This window comes from Tupaia chinensis, unplaced genomic scaffold, assembly GCF_000334495.1.
Source record: "Tupaia chinensis unplaced genomic scaffold, TupChi_1.0 Scaffold000217_1, whole genome shotgun sequence".
Taxonomy (NCBI): domain Eukaryota; kingdom Metazoa; phylum Chordata; class Mammalia; order Scandentia; family Tupaiidae; genus Tupaia; species Tupaia belangeri.
The window spans coordinates 6392896-6416120 of NW_006159692.1; the positions used below are offsets into that span (position 1 = coordinate 6392896).

Sequence of the window (23225 nt, forward strand, 5' to 3'; positions counted from 1 at the left end):
CGGCGCCAGCCCCCCATAAGCAAAACCCCCCCAAAAAAAAAAAAAAAAGAAAAAAAAAAAAAGAAAATCCATCCATCACCGTGTGTAGCTAGGTGATTCATGAGGTATACTTCTTACAGGTGAGATAAAAACAAAAGCCTGCTAGTTCCACTTCCTCTCTTTTCTTCTTTTTTTACTCAAAATGTAGAGATGAAGATATAGGTAAAGTGGGCACCTAGATAGCAGGGTACAAGCACAGAGATGAATGTCCATCTCAGAGGTTTTTTGTAAAGGAAGCCAATTGAGTTTGCAATGTCTCAGGGCTACTGGCAATCCACAAGACTCTCTTGCATGTAAGCTAAGTAATCCCATTATTTTTAAAGGCATCATTAGCTGTTTTCTCTTATTTGTGGACAAACTCAATTTTAATTGCTAGAAATAGGTATATAGGCGCCATATCATGGAAGACATAATAAGCTTAAATTAAGAATACATAGCTCTGGGACAGCGGTAGTATACTGGTTTAGGCAGCTAGACCCCACACGGAGGACTAGGCAGTTCAAGTTCCATACCCTGTAGATTAAAAAAACATGCAAGGTGCATGTGTGTGAGTGAATGCCTAAAATTTCATGAAGAGAATGGGAAAAAAGGGACTGCCATATGGCTATCCTCCTGGGAAGGTGCTTTCTCATTTTCCCTCTCTATCTCTCTCTGGTGAATACACACAACGTATCTAAAACAAACAACAATAAAACAATTATTTTCTGATTAAAAATTTAGTTGAAAGACCAGCAGATGGCGTAATGGTTATATTGATGGTCTCCCACAGAGTTGACTGTGGTTCGAGTCTCAGACTCGGCGGCTTAAACTCACGCTGGGCACATGGACATGCATGGCCAAAATTCCAAGAGGAAAACAGAGAAGAAGGGATTGTGGTGTTGCCTTCCTCCCTCGGGGGGTGGTTTCTTGCTTGATGTCTCTCTGTCTCTCTGGCAAATGCATGAACCCTATAGCCAAAAATTTCTCTCTAAAAAAAAAAAAAATATTGGACTCAGAATTGCTCACAGACTCATGATGTTGAAATTGTGCAAAAGTCAATATGGCAGCACATTGTAAAACAGATCCCAGAAAAAGTGGGTTCACTAAAGCAAGATGAAACTGGCCACTATGATGCTCCAGATATCAGGAGATATGCAATTTGTTTTAGGAAACAAGTGCAAGAATGAACAGGAATATACAAATTGACAAGGCTCTACAAACATGAAGTCAGTTTGAACATCAGCTGCCCAGAGGGATCAAAAAGAGAGCAGGGGCCAGCAGATGTCATAGTGGTTAATGTGCTTGACTCCCACATGGTCGAGCATCCTGGACTATTGGCTTGCTCTCTCACTCCCCCCACCCCTGCCCTGGCTGTCTCTGTGGTCAAATTAAAAATTATATTAATAAATACAATTAAAAAAAATAGAGAACAGGGTTCAATAGGGTTCGTGGTGGTTGAGGTGCTGGATGTTCCCACATGGCTGAACGCAGTTTTAAGTGGACCTGGTAGCTTGCTTTCTCACTTGCTCTTCCTCTCTCTCTGGTGATTCTCTGGTAAATTAAAGCAATTATATTAATCATAAATAAACTTCTTTTATTATAAATTGCCCAGTCTTATGTATTTCTGTTGTAGCAACATTACAAAGGTCTAAGATAGAAACCTGGCATTTAGATGGGGTGTTTCTGTACAGATACCTGAAGATATAAAAGCAGCTTTGGAACTGGGTGATGGGTAGAGGCTGGAAGACTTTGCAGGATCAGGCTAGAAAAGATTAAATGCACTGAGGGCAACTCTGTTGGAGGTCAGAAGAAAAGAGAAGCCAAGATCAGACCATCTCAGAGATCGGTGGAATGGTCCTGGCCAGAGTGCTGACAGAGAAATATGGATAGTAAAGGCCATTCTGAGGAGGCCTCAGATGGACATGGCAACTTATTGGGAGCTGGAGGAAAGTGTCTATGTCTGTGTCCTAAGGCTCTGTGGAGAGTCAATCTTAATTCAGTGGAATTGCCTATCTGACCAGAAAAATTACTAAACAACCAAGCACTCAGGCTGCTTCAGGGCTATATATAATATACTGAGATGAGAGTGGAAAAAATAACTTAAAGACAGAATTTAAAGCTAGAGAACCAGTTGTTAGCGTAATGGCTGTGTCGCTGGACTCCCACGTAGTCAACCGCGTTTTGCTTCCCGGACTCGGTGGCTTAAAACTCATGCCGGGCGTGTGTGCATGCATGCCCAATATCCCGAGAGGAGAATGGAGGAGAAGGGATTGTGGTATGGCCACCCCCCCGGGGGGTGATTTCTCGCTTTCTATCTCTCTGTCTGTCTGTCTGGTGAGTGCCTGTGCTCTATAACAACAACAACAAAAATTATATCATAACCAAGTAGGAGTCATCCCAGGTAGGCAAAGATGGTTAAATATTCACAAAACAATGAACATTATATATCACATTAATACAAGGAAAACTAGCAATCATGTGATTATAAATTGATGCAAAAAAGGAGTTTGAAAAAGTACAATATTATTTCATTATTAAAACTGTCAACCAAATAGATATAGAGGCACATTTCTTGACATAATAAAGGCCATATATGACAAACTCAAAGCTATCATCAAGCAGAGCCAAAACATTTATTGAAGGTTTTCTTAAAGTGCAGTAAGACAGGATGAATACTCATATTTCCAAAGGAAGTATATGAATGGCCAAAAAGCACCTGAAAAAATGTTTAACAATATCAACCATCCAGGAAATGCAAATCAAAACTTCAGAGAGACCACTTCACACCATTAAGGTGGATATAATCAAACCTAAAGATAATGACAAGTGTGGATATGGATATGGAGAAACTGAAACCTTCATACACTGTTGGTGGGAATATAAAATAATGCAACTCCTTTTCTGGCTATGTTTCCTTCTAAGAGTTTTCTAGTTTTTGCTCTTTTGTTTATCTTGTATTCAATTTTATTGAAAAAGAGGGGAAAAGGAAAGCAAGAAAGCAAGACACTAGGACTTCAGACTCAAACCGTGGTCGGCATTTGGGAGTCCAGCACCTTAAACATCATGTCACCTAATGGTTCCTCTTTTTTTTTTTTTTTTTTTTAGAGGTTTTGCTATAGGACGTGTGCACTCGCCAGATAGACATAAAGACAGAAAGTGAGAAATCACCCCCCAGGGGTGGTGGCCACGCCACAATCCCTTCTCATTCATTCTCCTCTCAGAATCTTGGGCATGCACGCACACACGCCCAGCGTGAGTTTTAAGCCACTGGTTGCGGGACGCGAACTGCGGTTGATTACATGGGAGTCCAGCGACATAGCCATTACGCTAACTGCTGGTCCCTCTCTTTTGTTTGTTTTGATCAACCACAATTCCTCAAGAGTTTAAACAAAAAGGTCCAATATAACACAACAATTATACTCCCAGGTATATACCCACAAGAAATAAGCACATAAGTGCACACAAAAACTTGCACACAAATGTTCATAGAAGCATTATTCATAATAGCCAAAAATTAAAGTGAGATGTTTCTTAGTCAATGAGTAAATAAGTAAAATGTGGTATATTCATATAATGGACTCATTCTAGAAAAGGAATGATGTACTCATACATACTGCAATGATGAAGAACATTGGAAAGATGCTAATTGAAGAAAGCTAACATGGAAGGCCACATTTTAAACATTCTATTTTTATGACTGGTCCACAGCAAGAAGATCTACAAAGACAAAACACAGATTAGTAGTTCCCCAGGAACTACTAGGAATGTTTGGGGAGAAATGAGAGATAATTACTAAACGGTTTCTTTTGAGGATGATGAACAAGCTCTGAAGTTGATGGTGATGATGGTTTCACAACTGCGTGAAGAATACTAAAAATGACTGAATTGTGTACTTCAAGTGGTGCAGTGGTATGATGTATTAATTTTATCTCAATATATCTGTTACTAATAGTAATAATAATAAGCTAATCTCAATACAAGAGTGAGATCCAGAAAATAATGTATTTTTTTTCTTTTTAATTATTGCTCTAGGACATCTGCATACATCAGAGAGACAGTAGATAGAGAGAAGGAAAGTGAGAAACCACTCCCTGGTGAGATGACTCGGCTACAATCCCTTCTTCTCCATTCTCCTCTTGGAATTTTGGGCATGCACACACATGTGCCCAATGTGTTTCTCAAGTCACTGAGTCCAGGACTCAAACTGGTCAGCCATGTGGGATCCAGCTGCCTTAACCACCGTACCACCATCTGACCCATAATATTGTTTTTAAGTGCAATATTCAGGAAATAGCTATTTGAAATTGAAATACTAAGAGGCTTCAATGCCTTAAGTAAAAGCCTCCAACTATGTGCAAAATATGGAGAACTCATGTAGGTTCATTATTGAAAAGTGTCCACACATTTAATTAGATTCTCAAATAAATAGGTCTCCCCCAGAAAGGGATAAGGATCATTGCCTTAGCAGAGAAGAAGGCAAAGAATATAAGTAATCTGCATCTTCAAATCATTTCATCTTCTGACTTCATTCCACCACAGCACACGACTTGAGAACACAGCTTGGATGTCATGGATACGTCTTTAAATGGTATCTCTTGTGGCTTCTTCAACTTCTTAAGCACCTGTTAATTGGTTTCTCACATCTTTTCAGTGCTAAAAAGTGCTCAAATAAAATAATAGTGGTCTCAGAAAAATGAGTTCTCATCTCCACAGTTAACTTCTTTCCGTGTTTTCTGGAGTTGACCTCAACCTATTTCAGCAAGAACTTTATACCCATAAGAACGTCCTCATGGTATCGCAATTATCCTTCTCACACAATTGTTTTCCATGGAGGCATTTTATTTGTATGTGTGTATTACATCCCTAGAAAAGGGATCCCAGGATTTTTCCTCCGGTGTATTTCCATGTTGATTCTTCGTGGTCTGTGATGCCAGTGCAGGTTGCTTTTGGAATGAAACCGAACTGAAGGGATGGGAGCAGATCTGCCATTTCTTTAGATATTTGCATTGCACATCAAATCGGAGGGTGACCACTCCACACATGCTCATCCTGCCTGAGTGGTTCACAAACATTTTTCCATGCCTGTGGTCACTGATGATTTCAAATTCGTCAATGTAACCATGCCTCATCATCACGGTTAGAAACCAGACAATGACTTTGGAGCCCGGCCTAATAACCTGGCATTGGCCTTTCCTTTTGCCTTGATGATTCTTTTTTGTTTTGTTTTGAAGATTTTTGCCATGGGGTGTGTGTACTTGCCAGAGAGGAGACAGAGGGAGACAGTGAGAGAGAAAGTGAGAAATCACTCCCTGGGAGGATGGCCACGCCAAAGTCCCTTCTCTCTTCTACTCCTGGGATTTCGGGCATACTCGCGCACATGCCCTGTGTGATTTTTAAGCTGCCAGATCCAGGACTCAAACTACTGTTGACCATGTGGGAGTCCAGTGCCAGAACCACTATACCACCAACTGGCCCCTGGATGACGCTCTTGAGAGCATCAGGCAGGACATTCATGTGCATCATTATGGCAGCACGGAAAGATGGCGGAAAGAACAGGGCTTTTTTTGGTTCATTTTACTTACTTATTTTTTAATCAATTTTTTGCTATAGGATGCAAAAAACAGAGTCAGGGCCGAGAAAGAGGGAGAGGGAAAGTGAGAAATCATCCCCCTCAGGGGGAATGGGCACACCACAATCCCCTCTCTTTCATTCTCCTCTCAAGATTTTGGGCATGCATGCACATGTGCCCGATGTATTTTTCAGGTCACCAGTTTGAGACTCAAGCCATAGAGCTGGTAATATTGGATCTAACACCTTAACCACCATGCCACTTGCTGGCCCCAGTACACAGTTTTTGACTTGACTCTTCCATCATTTAAATGAATAATCCAAGTCTTTTCCTCCTTGGTTAAACTTCTCTCATAGGATAAGCCCCTATAATTTGGCTCCCATCTAAAGCTATTCACTATAAAACTCCGCAGACACAAAGTCTCATACCATTCAAATACTCCAAATACTTCTCAAGGATATTTTCCACTTCCCAATTTGATCTGTTCCATTTCTTCTAAAATGTTGCTTCTACTTTGATTCCATGGTACCCCCTAATTGACTCTCTTCCTACATCCCTGACAATATGATAAGACAGACAACACTGACTTTATTTTAGACTCATTTGTATTTCAATCACCCAGACTCTCATCAAGGCCAAATCTGAAGAAATAAAAAATCTCCAACTAGTCCTTGAGCTCTATTCTCGTCATATAGATTGCTCTAACGGACTCACAAAGAATAATTTTCCCTCATAATTATCGGAACTTATGTTTTTCCTAGCTCCTCTTTACTGTTCAGATCAGAACCTTCCAGGTCAATGTTCATGCTCACAGGTTACTTGACAGACACCAATCTACACTTCCTAGTCTGTCGAAATTCCTTTCTGTTTTACACTCAGTTAAAATTTCCCTTGTCCTCCCACCTGAAGTTTTTACCATCACACACTTCTGAACCTCTGTGTGCATGTTGAACCCATTTGAAATCCCCTATCCTGTCCCTCACTGCATATATTTCAAGAGCTGCTCAAACTTCAGAACATGAAGGAAGCCCACCTTGGTCAGATCTTGACTTCTCATTCTTTCATATATTGACTATAAATAATTATTTCCATCTTCATTCTATGACTCAATTCTTTGTATTTTTAAATTTATTTGTAATTGTTCCTATTTCACCTGAGGTGTACTTTCTGCCCTCCTCAAGCTAGATTATTAGGACCTAAATAACAGTCATATTAAACAATTTAATTTTTTCTGTGATGCTAAGTGTAGATCCATACATACAAGAGGTATTTAAAGTGTTTATCAAACATTTCTTGCCTGGCCATTTGAACATCGCTAGTAGCTACAGAAAGAACCTATGAACCACAACACAAAATGCACATGTAATTGAATAACTGAGCTGTTAACACTTTACCTGTTCCATTTTGATCAGGAAACAATCGATGAAGTCCCGAGGATTGTTAATATCCAGGGACACTTGGTGTTCTTTTACTCTCTCCAAAATGTAATTTCTTATATAAGAAATATTTTTAAGTAATTTTGTATGACTCCCTGGGGAATAATCTATGAGCACAGGGAAATTAGAGCAGATCTAAAAGACAAAAAAAAAATTAAATAAAAGTATTTAATAAAGATGTGTGTGTGTACCTTATATCATATATGCTAAGTCCAGATTCAAAACTTTAGCTTTAGAAATTAAATAACAAACAAAGAAATAGTGCTCACTATCTCGAAGAGGACATTTTTATTGTACACATATATTAATTTTCTATGCTTATAGAAAGATTTGAGGAAGATAATTCTGACTATAGGATGAGAGGAGATGATAATTATTTCCCATAACCATAAGTCATTTTTAGAGATAAAATTTATATCAGTTTTCTCATTTAAAAAGCCAATTCTTTTCAACACTCTGGAAGAACAAATGGCATGAATTTCTACTGTTCCAACTCTAGGTAAACCCAGAAGTTAAGAGAGTTTCAGTTTTAGTTTTCTGCTAAAGCGAGCAGGGATGGTCTGCTGTTTCTCACTTGTATCAAGGAGCCTTGGAAATAGAATAATTATTTTAGAAGCAAAAGGTTTTAAAAATATCATGGAATTTTTTTTTTTTGGGGGGGAGGTTTTTTTGCTTTAGGGCACGCGTGCTTGCCAGGCAGACAGAGAGAGACAGAGAGACAGAAAGCGAGAAATCATCCCCCAGAGGGGGATAGTCATGCCGTAATCCTTTCTCCTCCGTTCTCCTCTCAGGATCTTGGGCACGCAGGCACGCGCACATGCCCAGCGTGAGTTTTAAGCCACTGGGTCTGGGAATGCAAACTGCAGTCGACTACGTGGCAATCCAGCGACATAGCCGTTACGCTAACTGCTAATACCACGGAATTTAATTGACCAGTTTATGGGGAAAGTCATGGAAGTGACTTCTCTAAGGTCGCATCACTTTCTTGTGGAAAGAATGTAGGGCCTGCCCGTTCAGAATGGAGTAAAATTGTGTTTGTTTACGGGTCCTACACTGGAAGCCCAATTATTTTGTAATCCTAACCCAGTTACCTGGTCACCTAGGATCCTAGGTCAAGCATCAAATGCTCATATTTCACTCAGAATTTCCTGGCAGGCTCGGTGCTCTCATTTTCCCTCATTGATATCCCAAATTAGGATATTTCCACCAAGTAATTTGATGATATGGTCTCTAAGGGTCGATTAAAGGGAAACTCTTGTGGATAATGGAAGACTTCGACAAAGGCTTGGATGTCCATTGAGAGCTATCACCAAGATGCTGTATGGCTTTGGAGTTTGGAAGAAAACTACCGATCAGGAAGCCAGTGGACTTCAATGTCATCTCTGTATTGGGCACTCAGTTCCTTGCGTAATAAAAGGTTCCCTGTATCTTGCCCAGACATTCGCTCTGTGGCACTAAAGTCTGGGCAGGACTGGAGTATCCAAATATCGAATTCACAGTCTGTCCATTAGAATTTGGGACTTGTCAGAGCAAAAAAGCACAAATGGTTTCTTGGGAAGAAAAAGTCTTGTTCTCACCTGTGTCCACGGGGAGCTCAGAATTTTGACATTTTCATTCAACATTTCCAGCAGTTCAAGAAAAGCCTTATCTTTATAATCAAAACCATTCTGGAAAATAATGGAGCAGATCACATTGCAGGGAGCACAGCACAGGATAAAAGTTGGATCACAGGGTGAGGCTAAAGGATTGGAAACATTGAAAAACACCATTACGATGAGCAAACAAAAGTATTTGTCTTTGACATAACAGGAAAAGATCATTTTAGAAACCCAGAAATTCCCTTAAGAGGAAAATAATCAGGATAAAGTGCACAAAACCAGCTTATCCCTTTTCCCTTTAACTTAGGTTGACCATCACATCCCAGTTAGTTGAATAGCTTTTCTCACTATCCTGTTTAAATCTACTTTATTTAAACCATTCTAACCCATGATGTCTCTTATTTTAGAGAGAAAAAACATTTAAAGAGATCATTTAAAATTTTTGTGAAAAAGTTTTAGTGTTTTGTCATAGGGCACATGCTTTTGCTGGAGAGAGATGTATACAGAGAGAAAGTGAGAAATCACTGCCCAGGGAGATGGCTATTTCATAGTCCCTCTTCCAGTTTTCTCTCAGGATTTTGGGCATGTATGCGCACATGCCTGACATGATTATCAAGCTGCCACTTCCAGGATTCAAACTGCTCAGCTGATCATTTGGAATCCAGTGCTTTAACTTCCATGCCACTGGCTGACCCAAAAGAGGTCACTTTTTTTTTTTAAAGGTGTTTGCCATAGGGCACACTTGCCAGAAAGAGAGACAGAGACCTGGAGAGAGGAAAATTGAGTGAGCCACGATCCACTCTCTTCCATTCTACTTGTGGGATTTTGGGTATGCAGGCATACGGTCCTGGTGCGATAGAAATTATGGACCAAATTAGCAAAAACACATGTAAGTTGGTTCAGCTTTGTAAGAGTGTAAGGTTATTTTCACTGTGAAACACTTGACAAATATTTCACAGTTATACTTGTGGAACAGGTAACCCACAGTTACACTACAGGAGAAACCTTGCCCTTTAATGCTTTAAGAACATAAAACTCAGAGTGGATGATGATGCAGTGGCAAAACAAGATGCTCTGGTTCTGAGTTCTTACCCAGAGACCTCCATGAGTACATCAGGCATGCCAGTGCCCATGATCAGGCGCTGGCTGAGGCTGGGGTGAATTGCTGCATCAAGACCCTGTCAAGGGTGCTCTCTCTGTCTCTGTTTCTCTTGTTCATGGAATAAGCTTTTACAGAAGAAAAAATCAAATGAAGCCTCTACCTTTATCTACCTTCATGATGTAATGAATTGAAAACAAAGAAACAAAGCTGGACAGACTGGGATAAGTGGCCTTCATGCCCCCCTTCGTATGCACCGTCATGCCTGTACACGCACACCAGAGATACGCAATGGCTCCCTTGGCTCTCTGCTTCAAAATCTCCCTCCTCCACAGGAGAACTGACAACCATCCCCCATAAAGAAAGACGTGTCTGCCCCTGAAATGTTTCAAGATCGTCATTAGAAAAGAGGGCAGTCTGTCAAGGTCAGTGACACAGAGTGAAGAGTTACCTACCCTGGGTTTTTCTCAACTCTTTCACAAGGCGTTGGGCTTCCTCTTGAACACGCTCCTCAATGCTCTTCTTCCCCATACCGAAATTCCGCAGAGTCATGAGAGAAAAGCGCCGAGTCTCCTTCCACAGTTTCCCATTGCTGAAGACGACTCCTATGGGAAGGGGAAACAGAAACTAGGAGATCCCAGGCAAGGAAGAGGAGGGTGACAGGAGGCAGCCACACCAATAGGTAAGCTCTGCTTCTGGAGCTTTTTATGTTTCTGTTTTACATGCCTCCACTCCCATCGCCACTGCCCAACACATGTGCATGTACAAATATGCATATATTTACCGAATCCCTTATTAGCTCTGTCAGCCAAGGGGAAAAAACCTCTTCCAGAAAACTCTTCTGCATGATCATTCAGGGCTTCCTTTACTGCTTCATATCCATGCAACACCACTATTGGCCTCATGCCAAAATACACAGTGAACACAGGGCCATAGACTTTGGATAACTGAGAATAAAAAAGAAAATACAAATAATATCAAAACATATTCTATTTGATCTACATACTGTGCCTGATTCAGACTGATATTATCATGTACTTTTTGTATATTTATTCTGCCATACACAGCTTCAAATATTTCTGAATTTCATTAATAAATATTGTGATAATTAGCATAGCTGCACTAATGGATGGTTTATGGTATGATATTCAACAGCTCAGACAGTTCATACAAAATATTGCAATTAACCCACATGTCAACACATCATATGCATATGTGTCTATGTATGTGTATATTTGCACTGTTTTACAAATAAAGGAACTGAAGTCAGAGAATTGAACATTTATTTGGAGTGTGCCATGGTTAATAAATAGAAGACTCAAATTTGAACCTTTTTAAGGTCAACTTCTAATGCTTCAATTTATGATTCTCCAGTGCCATCCACCTTTGGACCAATACCCAGCTGGTGCTTCAGGATCGCCAGTGGAGCTTTTTCAGAGGGTTTTTGATTCAGTAGTCCAGTGATGCATACTAGAAAGCTATATTTTTAAGAGTGACTCCAGGTCAGTCATACTCACCCTGGTTTGAGACTACTGGTTTTATTATCACATAAAAGAATGAATACCAAAGAGGCAATGCTAAAATATGCAGCCTCTCATGGAAGACTGATCTCTTCCACCCTGAAGCATTCATAGTCCCCAGAGAGCAGCTTTGCACAGAATCCAAAAGGATTCTGTTATCACCCAGTGGACTCTGAATGATTTTCTTCTTTCACTCATTTTTGTTGGCCCCCCCATCCATAGCTATTTCTTTTTCTTTTTTTTGGAGAGGTTTTTGCTATAGGGTGCATGCGCTCGCCAGACAGACAGAGAGAGACAGAGAGACAGAAAGTGAGAAATCACCCACCAGGGAGGATAGCCACACCACAATCCCTTCTCCTTCATTTTTCTCTCGAGATCTTGGGCACGCACGCACAGGCGCCCTTGCGTGAGTTTTAAGCTACCAGGTCCGGGACGCGAACCGCGGTTGACTACATGGGAGTCCAGCGACATAGCCATTAACGCTAACTGCTGGTCCCCATAGCTATTTCATTTTTAAAAACAGCTTTAATTGGACCAACAGGTGGCATAGAAGTTAAGGCTACAGACTCCAACATTGCTGACTGCAGTTCAAATTCACGCCAAGTGCGTGTGTGTGTGTGCAAGTCCAGAATCCCAGGAAAAGAGTGCAGGAGAGGGAATTGTAGCATGGCCATCACCCCTGGGGAGTGATTTCTCACTTTCCCTCTACTGTTTCTCTCTCTCTCTGGTGAGCACATGTGCCCCATGGAAACAAAACCAAAAAACAAACCCAAAACAGATTTATGGAGATATCAACAAAGAAAAATTATATATGTACATTTATGATATAAAATGTGATATTTTGACACGTGTATACATTGAAAAATGATTACCACAATCAAGCGAATTAACATATATCACTTCATATTTTTAGTTCACATCTATTGAAACTAACATTTTGTGGAGTCAGCAGGTGGTGTGGTGGTTGGGGTCACTGATCTCCCACATGGCTGACCGCGGTTCAAGTCCCAGACCTGGGACTTGAGGCTTACTTCTGTACTTTCCCTCTCTCTCTTTGTTTATCTCTGTTCGAATAAAAAAAAATAATAAATAAAGATTGAATAGATAATTCCTTAAAATCCCCACATTTTTGTGTATGGTGAGAATATTTGGTATCTGCTCCCTTACATTTCATTGTTATTTACTATGCTCACCATGCTGTACGTTAGGTCTGCAAGAGTTACTTACATTACAACGGAAGATTTGTACCCTGTGACAATTATCTCCCCTTCTTCCCCACACTTCATCTCTGATAACTGGCATTCTAGTTTTTGTTATAATGAGTTTGACCTTGTTGGTTGTTTGTTTATATTCTGTGTGCAAATAAAACCACGCAGTATATGTCTTTCTGTGTGGCTTATTTCACTCATAATGATTAAATGCCCTCCAGGTCCAGCCATGTTGTTGCAAATGGCAGAATTTCTCAAGGAATTTCTACTTTCTCAAGGCTGAATAATATTCTATTTTTAAAATATGTGCCGTTCGTATGTGTGTGTGTCTGCGTCATATGTTTTACCAATTCATCCACTGAAGTATTTGTAGGTTGTTTCCATATATTGGCTATTGTGAATAATCTGCAATAAACATGGGAATGCAGACATTTCTTCAGCTATACACACAGAAGTGGGAATGCTAAATGGTATAGTACTTCTCAGTTTTGTTTTCTGAGAAACCTCCATATCGTTTTCCATAATGGCTGTACTGATTTACATTCCCACCAACAGGGTACAAGAGTTGCCTTTTCTCCATGTTGTTGCTGACACTTGTCACCTTTTGACTTTTTATGATATTGGTCCTAATGGATGGAAAGTGATATCTCATCGTGGCTTTGATTTGTACTTCCCTGATGATTAGTGATGTGGGACATATTTTCATATATTCATTGGCTATGTGCATATCTTCTATAAAATATAATCAGGTTATTCTTTTGTTTTGTTTTTGGTATAGAGTTACTTGAATTCCTCATATATTAGATATTAACCCCTTATTGGATATTTGGTATATAAATGTTTTCTACCACTTTTCATTTTCTTAGAGAAGTTTAAAGGTAATTTTCTTTGCTGCGAAGAAACTTCTTAGTTTGACGTAGTCCAACTTGTTTAGTTTTGCTTTTGTCGCCTGTATTTTTGGTGTCAGATTTTATAAAGTATTTCCAAGATCCAGGTAAAGGAGCTTGCCCCCTGTTTCTCTTGGGAGTTTTTTTTTTTTTTTTAAAGAATTATTTAATTTTATTTATTCATTCATTTTATTTTAATCTGACCAGAGAGAGACACACACATAGAGAGTGAGGGAAAGTGAGAAAGCAAGCCGACAGGTCCAAGACTTGAACCGTGGTCAGCTATGTGGGAGTGTTCAGCACCTTAACTACTGTGCCACCTGCTGGTCCCTATTTTGGGAGTTTTATGGTTTCAGGATTTACATTTATGTCTCTAAACCATCTGAATTGAGTTTTGTGCATAGTTTATAAAAAGGGCTCAATTCCGTTTCTTCTTTCTTTCTTTCTTTCTTTCTTTCTTTCTTTTTCTTTCTTTCTTTCTTTCTTTTCTTTTCTTTTTTTTTTTTTTGGTATGTGTACACTCAGTTTTCCTACTATCATTAGTCAAAGAATCTATCCTTTCCCCATGTATATTCTTGGCACTTATATGGGAAAATAGTTGCCTGTGTATGTGTGAGTTTGTTTCTGGGTTCTCTGTTCTGCTCCATAAGTCTATGAGTCTGTTTTTATACATGCATGTACATACTGTTTTGATTATTGTAACTCTGTAATATAGTTTGAAATGAGGTATTAGTTAGTGTGATGCCTCTAGACCTTTCCTGGTTAAGATTGCTTTGGCTATTCTGGATTTTATGATTCCATTCAAATTTTAGGATGTTTTTCTATTTCTACGAAAAATCCCTTCGGATTTAATACAGGAATTGCCTTGAATCTGTAGATCACTGTGGGCAGTATGGGCATTTTATCACTATTAATTATTCTAGTCATTGAACTTATCTTTCCATTTATTTGATTTAAAAAAAATTTACTAGTGGGCACTTGCACCCACTGGAGAGAAACAGAAAGAGAGAAAGAAAGAGGGAAAGTGAAAAAGAATTCCTTGCAGAGATTGCCAAACTGCCACCCCTTCTTTTTCATTTTTTCTTTTAGGATTTTGAGTACACATGCACATGCATCCACATGTGTTTCAAGCCTCTGGGTCCAGGTCTTGAATTGCTGACCATATGGGATCCAAACACTCCAGCCACCACTTCACCAGCTGGCCCCTTTGTTTGTATATTTTACAATTTCTTTCTTTCTCTTTCTTTCTTTCTTTCTCTCTTTTTTTCTTTCTTTCTTTCTTTCTTTCTTTCTTTTTTCTTTCTTTCTTTCTTTCTTTCTTTCTTTCTTTCTTTCTTTCTTTCTTTCTTTCTTTCTTTCATTTTTCTTCCTTTCTTTCTTATTCTTTCTTTCTTTCTCTTTCTTTCTTTTCTTTCTTTTTTTTTAATCATAGGACACGTGTGCTCACCAGAGAGACACAGAGAGAGAAAGTGATAAATCACTCCTGGAGGTTTGCCATATCACAATCCCTTCTCTTCCATTTTCCTCTTGGGATTTAGGCATACACACACACACACACACACACACACACACACACACACCTCGCATGATTTCCACGCTGCTGGGTCCAGCACTTGAAGCACACAGTCCGCTATGTGTGAATTTAGTGCCTTAACCACCATGCTACCTGCTGGCCCTTTTACAATTTCTTTTTCAAAAATTCTTTTTATTGGCACAAAATAATTGCACATATTTATGGATGCAATGTGATGTTTCAATATGTGTACGCATTGTGGAGCTGGCCCCATTGCCTGGTGGTTAGGGGAGTTGAGTCCCAGTTGGCTGACTGCAGTTCAAATTTTGGCCCTAGTAGCTTGAAAGACATGGTGTGTGTGTGTGTGTGTGTGTGTGTGTGTGTGTATGTATTCCCAAACTCCTGACATATAGGAGAAGTCGAGGAGAAGGAATTGTGGTATGACCATGTGTCATTGGGGGGGGGGTGTCTCTCTCTCTCTCCTTGGCAAGCACATACACCCTCTGGCAACTAAAAAAAATACACATATGCATTGTGTAATGAGCAAATCAGGGTAATTAGTATATCCCTCACCTCAAACATAGTTTCTTTGTGATGAGAACATTCAAAATCCCATCTTGAAGCTATTTTACAATATGTAATACATTAATTAACTACAGTTGCCTTACTGTGGAGTAGAGCACCACATTTTATCCCTCCTGTCTGATGATAACTTCAAACCCATTGACTACCTCTCTTTATTCCCTCTATTCTCTATCCTCCCTCTTCTCTGATAATCACTATTCCACTTTGTACCTCAATGAGATCAACATTTTTAGACTGTATATGTGAATAAGATCTTGCAATATTTGTCATTCCATGCCTAGTTTATTTCACTTAACATAATGTCCTTCAGGTAACTCATGTTATCACAACTGACAGGATTTTTATTCATTTTTATGGCTGACTAGTATACCATCGTGTGTGCGTGCAGGTGTATTTATTGACTCATCTTTATAAACACTTAGGTTGATTCCTTATCTTGGTGTATTGTGACTTAAGCTGCAGTAAACATAAAAGTGCAGCTATCTCTTTCACATATTCATTTGATTTTCTTTTATATATATCCAATAGTGGGGTTACTGGATAAGTACAGTGGTTATGTTTTTCATTTTTTGAGGAACCACCATATAATTTTTCATTAATAGCTGTATTATTTTTCATTCTCACTAAAAGGATTCCCTTTTCTCCACATTCTTACAAACACTTATGTTTTGTCTTTTCAATAATAGCTAGTCGAAATGGGGTGAGATAACATATCATTGAGATTTTGGTGTGTTTTCCTAATAACAAGTGATGTTCAACCTTTTTTATACCGTTGGCCTTGTGTATACCTTCTTCTGAGAAACGTTTATTACTAAGGTCTGTCTTATTCATTTCTTTTCATTGCCAGAGGGAGTGTGCACTCACCAGAGAGAGAGAACAAAGGATGGAGAAGGAGAAAAGACCCTCTAGTGGGACATGGTCACACCACAATCCCTTCTTCATTTCTCCATCCTATCAGGATTTGAGGCAACCATGTGAATGCATCTGGTGTATTTTTCAACCAACTGGAATCAGGAATTGAACTATAGTAAGCCATGTAAGATCCAACTCCCTTAATCACTAGGCTACAGGGCTGCCCCCCCCCATTTTTTTCATTTTTAACTGTATTATTATTAATATTATTATATCTTTTTAATTGAGGTCTTTAAGTTCCTTATGCAGTCCAAATATTAACCTCCTGTTGGTTACATAGTTTGCAAATATTTTTTCCTGTTCCATAGCCGGTCTCCTCACTTGCTGTGCAGTCTGATGTAATTTTATTTGTCTATTTTTTTCTTTTGTTACCTGTGCTTCTGAGGTCTTATTCAAAAATATTATTGTCCCATCCAAGGTCATGAAACATTTTCCCTACGTTTTCTTCAAGTAGTCACATAGTTTTGGGTATTACATTTAAGTCTTTAGTCCATCTTGAGTTTATTTTTATATATGGCGAAAGGTAGGGGTATAGTCTCATTCTTCTGCATGTAGATATTCACTTTTCTCAGCACCATTTATAGAAGAGACTATCCCAAGTATATGTTCTTGATATCTTTGTTAAAAATTATCTGGTCCAGCAAATGGCATAATTATTTAGGTGCTGGACACTTGCATGGCCAACTGTGGTTCAAGTCCTTGTCCTGGTGGCTTGATACTCACACCATGCATTTGTGCATGTGTGCCCTAAATCCCAAGAGAAGATGGAAGAGAAGGGATTATGGTATGGTCATCCCCCCAGGGGGTGATTTCTCACTTTCTCTCTCTCCTCTCTCTTCGTGTTTCTGGCAAGTGTACACTCTGTATAGAAAAAAATCTTTTTAAAAAAGTCATCTGGCTATAGAGGCATAGAGTTCTTTTGCTTTCTATTTTGTTCCATTGTTCTATGAGTCTGTTTTTAAACCAGTGTCATGCTGTTTTGGTTACTGTAGTAGCTATGTAGTATGTTTTGAATTCAGGTGGTGTGATCCCTTCAACTTTGTTGTTTTTGTTAAAGATTGTTTTGGCTATTAAGGTCTTTTGTGGTTCCATATAAATTTTAGCTTTTTTGTTGAATTCATGTGAATAGTGTCAATGGTATTTTGATAGGGATTTGAGTAATATGAACATTTTAACAATATTAATTCTTCTAATTGATGATCACAGAATATTTTAAATGATTTGTGTCTTTGATTTCTTTCATGAATGTTTGATTGTTTTTCATGATAGAGATCTTTCTCCCTCTTGGCTAAACTTATTCCTAAGTATTTAATTTTGGGGTGTGGTTATCATACATAAACTTGTTTTCTTGATTTCTTTTTCAGATATTTCACTACAGCATAGCAAAATGATACCAATTTTTTTTATGTTGATTTTGTATCCTGTGATGTTACTGAATTCATTTATTAGTCCTTTGAATAGAATTGGTGAATGGGGATCCTTCTATTCTTTCAGATTTTAGAAGAAAATCTTTCCTCTTTTCCCCACTAGTATGATATTGGCTGTGGATTTGTCATGTATGACCTTTATTAAGTTGTAGTTTTCTTTTTTTTATCATGGAGCAATGTTGAATTTTCGTAAATGTTTTTCTTATATCTATAAAGTGATTATATGGTTTTTGTCTTTTCTGCTAATGCGAAGTATCACATTTATTATTAATTTTATAAATATAACATTATTAATTTGTGTACATTGAATCATTCTTGCACCCCTGGGATGAATGCCTCCTGATCATAGGGAATTATCTTTTCAGTACGTTGTTGAGTTTGGTTTGCTAGCATTTTGCTGAAGATTTTTGTAGTTATGCATGTTAAGAAAACTTGGGAACAGCAGATGGTATAATGATTACATTGCAGCATTCCCAAGTAGTCAACTGCAGTTTGAGTCCCACACCCAGTGACTTAAAACTCATGCTGGGTATGTGTGTGTGAGTGCCCAAAATTCTCAGAAGAGAATGGACGAGAAGGGATTGTGGCGTGGCCCTCCTCCTGGGAAGTGATTTCTCGCTTTCTGTCTCTCTGCCTGTCCAGTGAGTGCATGTGCCCTAGCAAAAATCTATCTTTAAAAAAAAAAAAAAAGAATACTATCTTGGGGCCAGCAAATGGTGTGGTGGTTAACTTGCTGGATCCCGAACAGCTGACTTTGTGGTTTAAATCCTGGATTTGGAGACTTGAAAAACACACCAGGCATTTGTGTGTGCATGCTCAAAATCTTGACAGAAGGAAAGGAGAAAATGGACTGTAGAGTGACCATCCTTCCAGGGGAATGCTTTCTAGTTTTCTTCTGTCTACATAACTCTCTGCTTTTCTTTTGTAAGCATGCCTGCCCTATGGCAAAATCTTTAAGAAAAGAATATTGACCTGTAATTTTCCTTTGTTGTGTCCTTATCTGGACTTGGTGCCAGGTTAACGTAGGCTTGTAGAGTAAGTTTGAAAGTATCCCCTCCTTTTGCTATTTGTTCTTTTTTACATGTTTGGTAGAATCCTGCAGTGAAGCCATCAGGTTTTTCTTTGGTTTGAAACATTTTATTATTCATTCAATTTCCTCAGTATTGATCTGTTTAGAATTCTTATTCCTTCAAAATTCAGTCTTGGTAGGTTGTATGTGTCTAGGAATTTATTCATCTCATCCAGTTTACCCAATTTGTTGGCATATAATTCTTTACCATAGTCTTTTATATGTTTGTGGTATCAGTTATAACATCTTTTTAATATTTAATTTTATTTATTTTAATCCTCTCTTCTTTTTACTTAGATTAGCTAAAAGTTTGTCAATTTTGTTTATCTTTTTTAAAAATCAATTCTTCATTATCTTTTATATTGTTTTTTTCTGGTCTCTATTTCATTTATTTCTGCTCTGATATCTTGTATTTCCTTCATTCTACTAATTTTAGATTTAGCTTGTTGTTTTCTAGCTTTTTGAAGTGTATAATTATGTTGTTTATCTGAGATATTTCCTACTTTTTGGCGTAGACATTTATTGCTATAAAATTCACTACTTTTGCTATATTTCATAGATTTGTGCTACATTGGGCTTTATTTATTTTTTTCACTGGAGAGAGGCAGAGAGAGGGGAAGGGAGAAATCATCCCCCAAGGGGGAGGGCCATGCCACAATTCCTCCTCTTTTATTCTCCTCCTGGGATTTTAGGCATGTACATACACGTGCCCAAAACTATTTTCAAGCACCAGGTCTAGAACTTGAACCATAGTCAGCTATGTGGGAATCCAGCACCTTTCTTCTACACTGTTTGCTGGCCCAATCCTGCCATTTTGTTAACTGTATTTTAGTTGTTTTATAAGACGTTTGCTCCTTTCTTTCTTTCTTGTTATTTACATTTGTAGTCGGTGGTTTTCTATAACATCACGCTTTGATTTTTTTCTATGTCTTGTGTGTATACCTGCTGTAATTTTTTTCTTTGTGGTTGCTATGAGATTGGCATAAAAAACTGTCATATGAGAGACTATTTTGGGATGATAACAACTTAACTTTGGTTGTACAACTCCACAATTTTATTCTCCCTCTCACTATTTCAAGTTTTGTTTTCTAATTTACAAATTCTTATATTGTGTGTTCCTTTAAAACTTTTTGTAGCTATAGCTATTTTTAACCATTTCGACTTTCTTAAAGAAATATTTTTGCTATATGCTCCATGTTCTCACCATAGAGAGAGAGACAGAGAGAGAGAAAGCAAGAAATCACCCCCCTCAGGGGCGGATGGTCATACCACAATCCCTTCTCCTCCAGTCTCCTCTTGTGATTTTGGGCATGCATGCACACATGCCTGGAGTGAGTTTTTAAGCCACCAGGTCCAGGACTCAAATAGTGGTTGAATACGTGGGAGTCCAGTGACATAAGACATTATGCCATCTGCTGGTTTCTACCATTTTGACTTTTAACCTTTATATTAGTATCATTGAAGTACTGGATTTAATTAAAAATTTACCACTACCAGTGAATTTTATACTTTCATATGTTTTCATGATAATGATTATCATCCTTTTGCTTCCACTTAGAACACTCCTTTAAGCATTTCTTCTAAGAACAGTCTAGTGCTGATGAATTCCTTTAGCTTTTTAGCTTTTCTTGCCTGATAAGACTTTATTTTCCCTTCATTTCTGAAGAAAAGCTTTGTCATGTGTAGTATAAAGAGACTTGAAGGGACCACCAGGTGGTGTCTTGGTTAAGGCGTTTACTTCCACATGGTCAACTGTGGTTTAAGTCCTGAACCTGGAGGCTTGAAAAATCACACCAGATGCATGTGCAAATGTGCCCAAAACCCCAAGAGGAGAATGGAAGAGAAGGTATTGTGGTATGGCCATCTCCCCACCCATGGTGGGCATGCTTTCTCATTTTCCCTCTCACTGTCTTCCTTTCTTTGTTTCTCTGGTGAGTGCCTTAGTCCTATGGCAAAAAATAAAAAACAAAATTAAAATTAAAAATAAAAGAGAGAGATTTCAAAATCTTCATTAAAGATGAATTAAATTATGAGTTTATTGGAATAAGCCCATGTTGGGTCCAGGGATCAATTTTGGGACTTCAGCCACACTGTCACCCAACCCCCTACCTGCCAGGATTTTTTTTTTTTTGGAGAGGTTTTTGCTATAGGGCGCGTGCGCTCGCCAGACAGACAGAGAGAGACAGAGAAACAGAAAGCAAGAAATCACCCCCCCAGTGGGGATGGTCACGCCACAATCCCTTCTCCTCCATTCTCCTCTTGGGATCTTGAGCACGCACGCACACGCGCCCGGCTGCCAGGATTCTTTAGCCTAGTCTGGGCAGGTCTCCTTGGGTGAGCCTATGCTCAGGGCCTGAGGGCAACTTTGGGACTTTGGCCACACCATCACCCATCCCTTTGGTGGCCTGGGCTTGCCCCACCCACCCACTGGGATACTTAAGTTTGGCCTGGGCAGGCCTCCCTGGGTGAGTCTGTGCTTGGGGCCTACCTTGGGACTTTTGGTACACTAACCCTCAGTGCACGACTTGACCCTCTTCACTAAGTTATATCTCCTTAGCTTGCTACTACCTCATCCAGAGCTGAACATTCAGTAGAGGAGCCAAGCATCTGAAGTTATCCATAACTGCTTTGATCTGGGAGACAGAACCCTCCAATCGAAACAAAGGATGAAAATTTCTCTCCCAGTACTACAGAAACTACTCCAATAAATAGAAAACAGTGAATACTGCATCAGACAACTTGAAACCAGCACAGATCTCGAAGAAACATGAGAAAACAAGGTGATAACTCTACCCTAGATAAATGTAGTAGCCCCTCAACAACAGTGGGTAGCACAGAGAAATACACAGAAATGTCAGATAAAGAATTCTGAATATTGTAGTGACAAAATTCAATGAGATGCAAGAGAAAACAGATAATCAGTTTCATGAAATGAGAAAATTATTTCAGGATGTGAAAGAGGAATTCTGTAAAGAAACAGATAAGCCTAAAAAAGGATCAAACAGAACTAATGGAAATGAAGAATACAAGAAATTAAAGTCTCCCTAGAAAGCATTAACAGCAGACTGGACCATGCAGAAGAAAGAATTTCTGACCTGGATGACAAAGTCTTCAACCTAGACCAAATAAAAAAAAAGAATTAAAAAAAAATGAGGACAATACATGGGACACCCTGAAACATCCAAATATCCATATAATAGGTATTCCAGAAGGTGAAGGATCTGCTAAAGGCATGGAACTTCTTTTATGAAATACTATTTGTAAAATTTCCCAATAGAGAGAAACAAGGAAAAATTCAGATCCAAGAAATAAAAAGTACCCCAAATAGAATTAACATAAAAAGGTTCTCCTATCCACACATCATAGCGAGATTGGTAAAAATTAAAGACAAAGATGATATTCTAAAAATGGCAAGGGAGAAACGTCAATTACTTATAAAGATTATTCCATTAGGTTAACATCAGACCTCTCAACTGAAGCAATGCAAACCAGGCAAGGATGGGAAGATGTAATAAAAACATTAAAATAAAAATAATTTCAACCAAGAATACTATATCCAGTGAGATTATCCTTCAAAAAGGAAGAACAGGTCAGCCATGAGAGCTGAGAGTTAGTGATTTCAGAAATAAGAGCAATGAATATGTTCTGCTGAGAATCTACCTTGGAAAAAAAAAAGGCAGGCCAGAAGAAGACTGAGTCCACCATGAGAGTTGAGATCTAGTGATATCAGAGATAAGAGCAATGAAGATGTTCTGCTGAGAATCTACCCTGGTAGAACCCCTGTCTCCTTCTCTCTGCCTCTTTCTTCTTTTCTGTCTGTCTTTTTCTTCTTATTTAAATTTTTCTTTTTTTAAAATTTTTTTGAAGTAAAGTTTTTCCTTGGCTCTGAAATTCTCCTTTATCTTGGTATTAATCCCCTCCCTTTTCCCTCTCCTCTCTAGGCAAAAAAAGACAGGCCAGAAGAAGACTGAGTCTGCCATGACAGCTGAGATCTAGTGATTTCGCACCATGCTATTTTCATTTATTTATTTTAAATTTAAATTTATTTATTTACATCCATTCAGTATACATCACTACAGCACACAAAATGAGATTTTCCATTCAGAATACACTATATATTGACTTAATCAAGCACATCAACATACATGTTATCATCAACAAATAATTTTCCATTTCATGGGACAGCAGTTCGCATAATGGCTATGTCGCTGGACTCCCACATAGTCGACCGCAGTTCGCATCCTGGACCCGGTGTGTACCCAAGATCCCGAGAGGAGTACGGAGGAGAAGGGATTGTGGCGTGGCCAACCCCCTCGGGGGGTGATTTCTCGTTTTCTGTCTCTCTGTCTCTCTGTCTCTCTCTCTCTGTGTCTGGTGAGCACCC

At 38.8% G+C, this 23225-nt stretch overlaps 1 protein-coding gene across 1 annotated transcript in view; it reads right to left on the bottom strand.

Annotated features, from left to right (window-relative positions):
• Window positions 1-23225, bottom strand: part of LOC102501371 (cytochrome P450 2C19) — a 47364-nt gene that overhangs the window by 14696 nt on the left and 9443 nt on the right. The window contains exons 2-5 of the mRNA XM_006147655.3: window positions 10505-10667; window positions 10176-10325; window positions 8601-8761; window positions 6982-7158 (exon numbers count right to left, since the gene is read on the bottom strand). Of these exons, the coding sequence (XP_006147717.1) occupies window positions 6982-7158; window positions 8601-8761; window positions 10176-10325; window positions 10505-10667 (651 nt within the window). The remainder of the gene's footprint in view (window positions 1-6981; window positions 7159-8600; window positions 8762-10175; window positions 10326-10504; window positions 10668-23225) is intronic.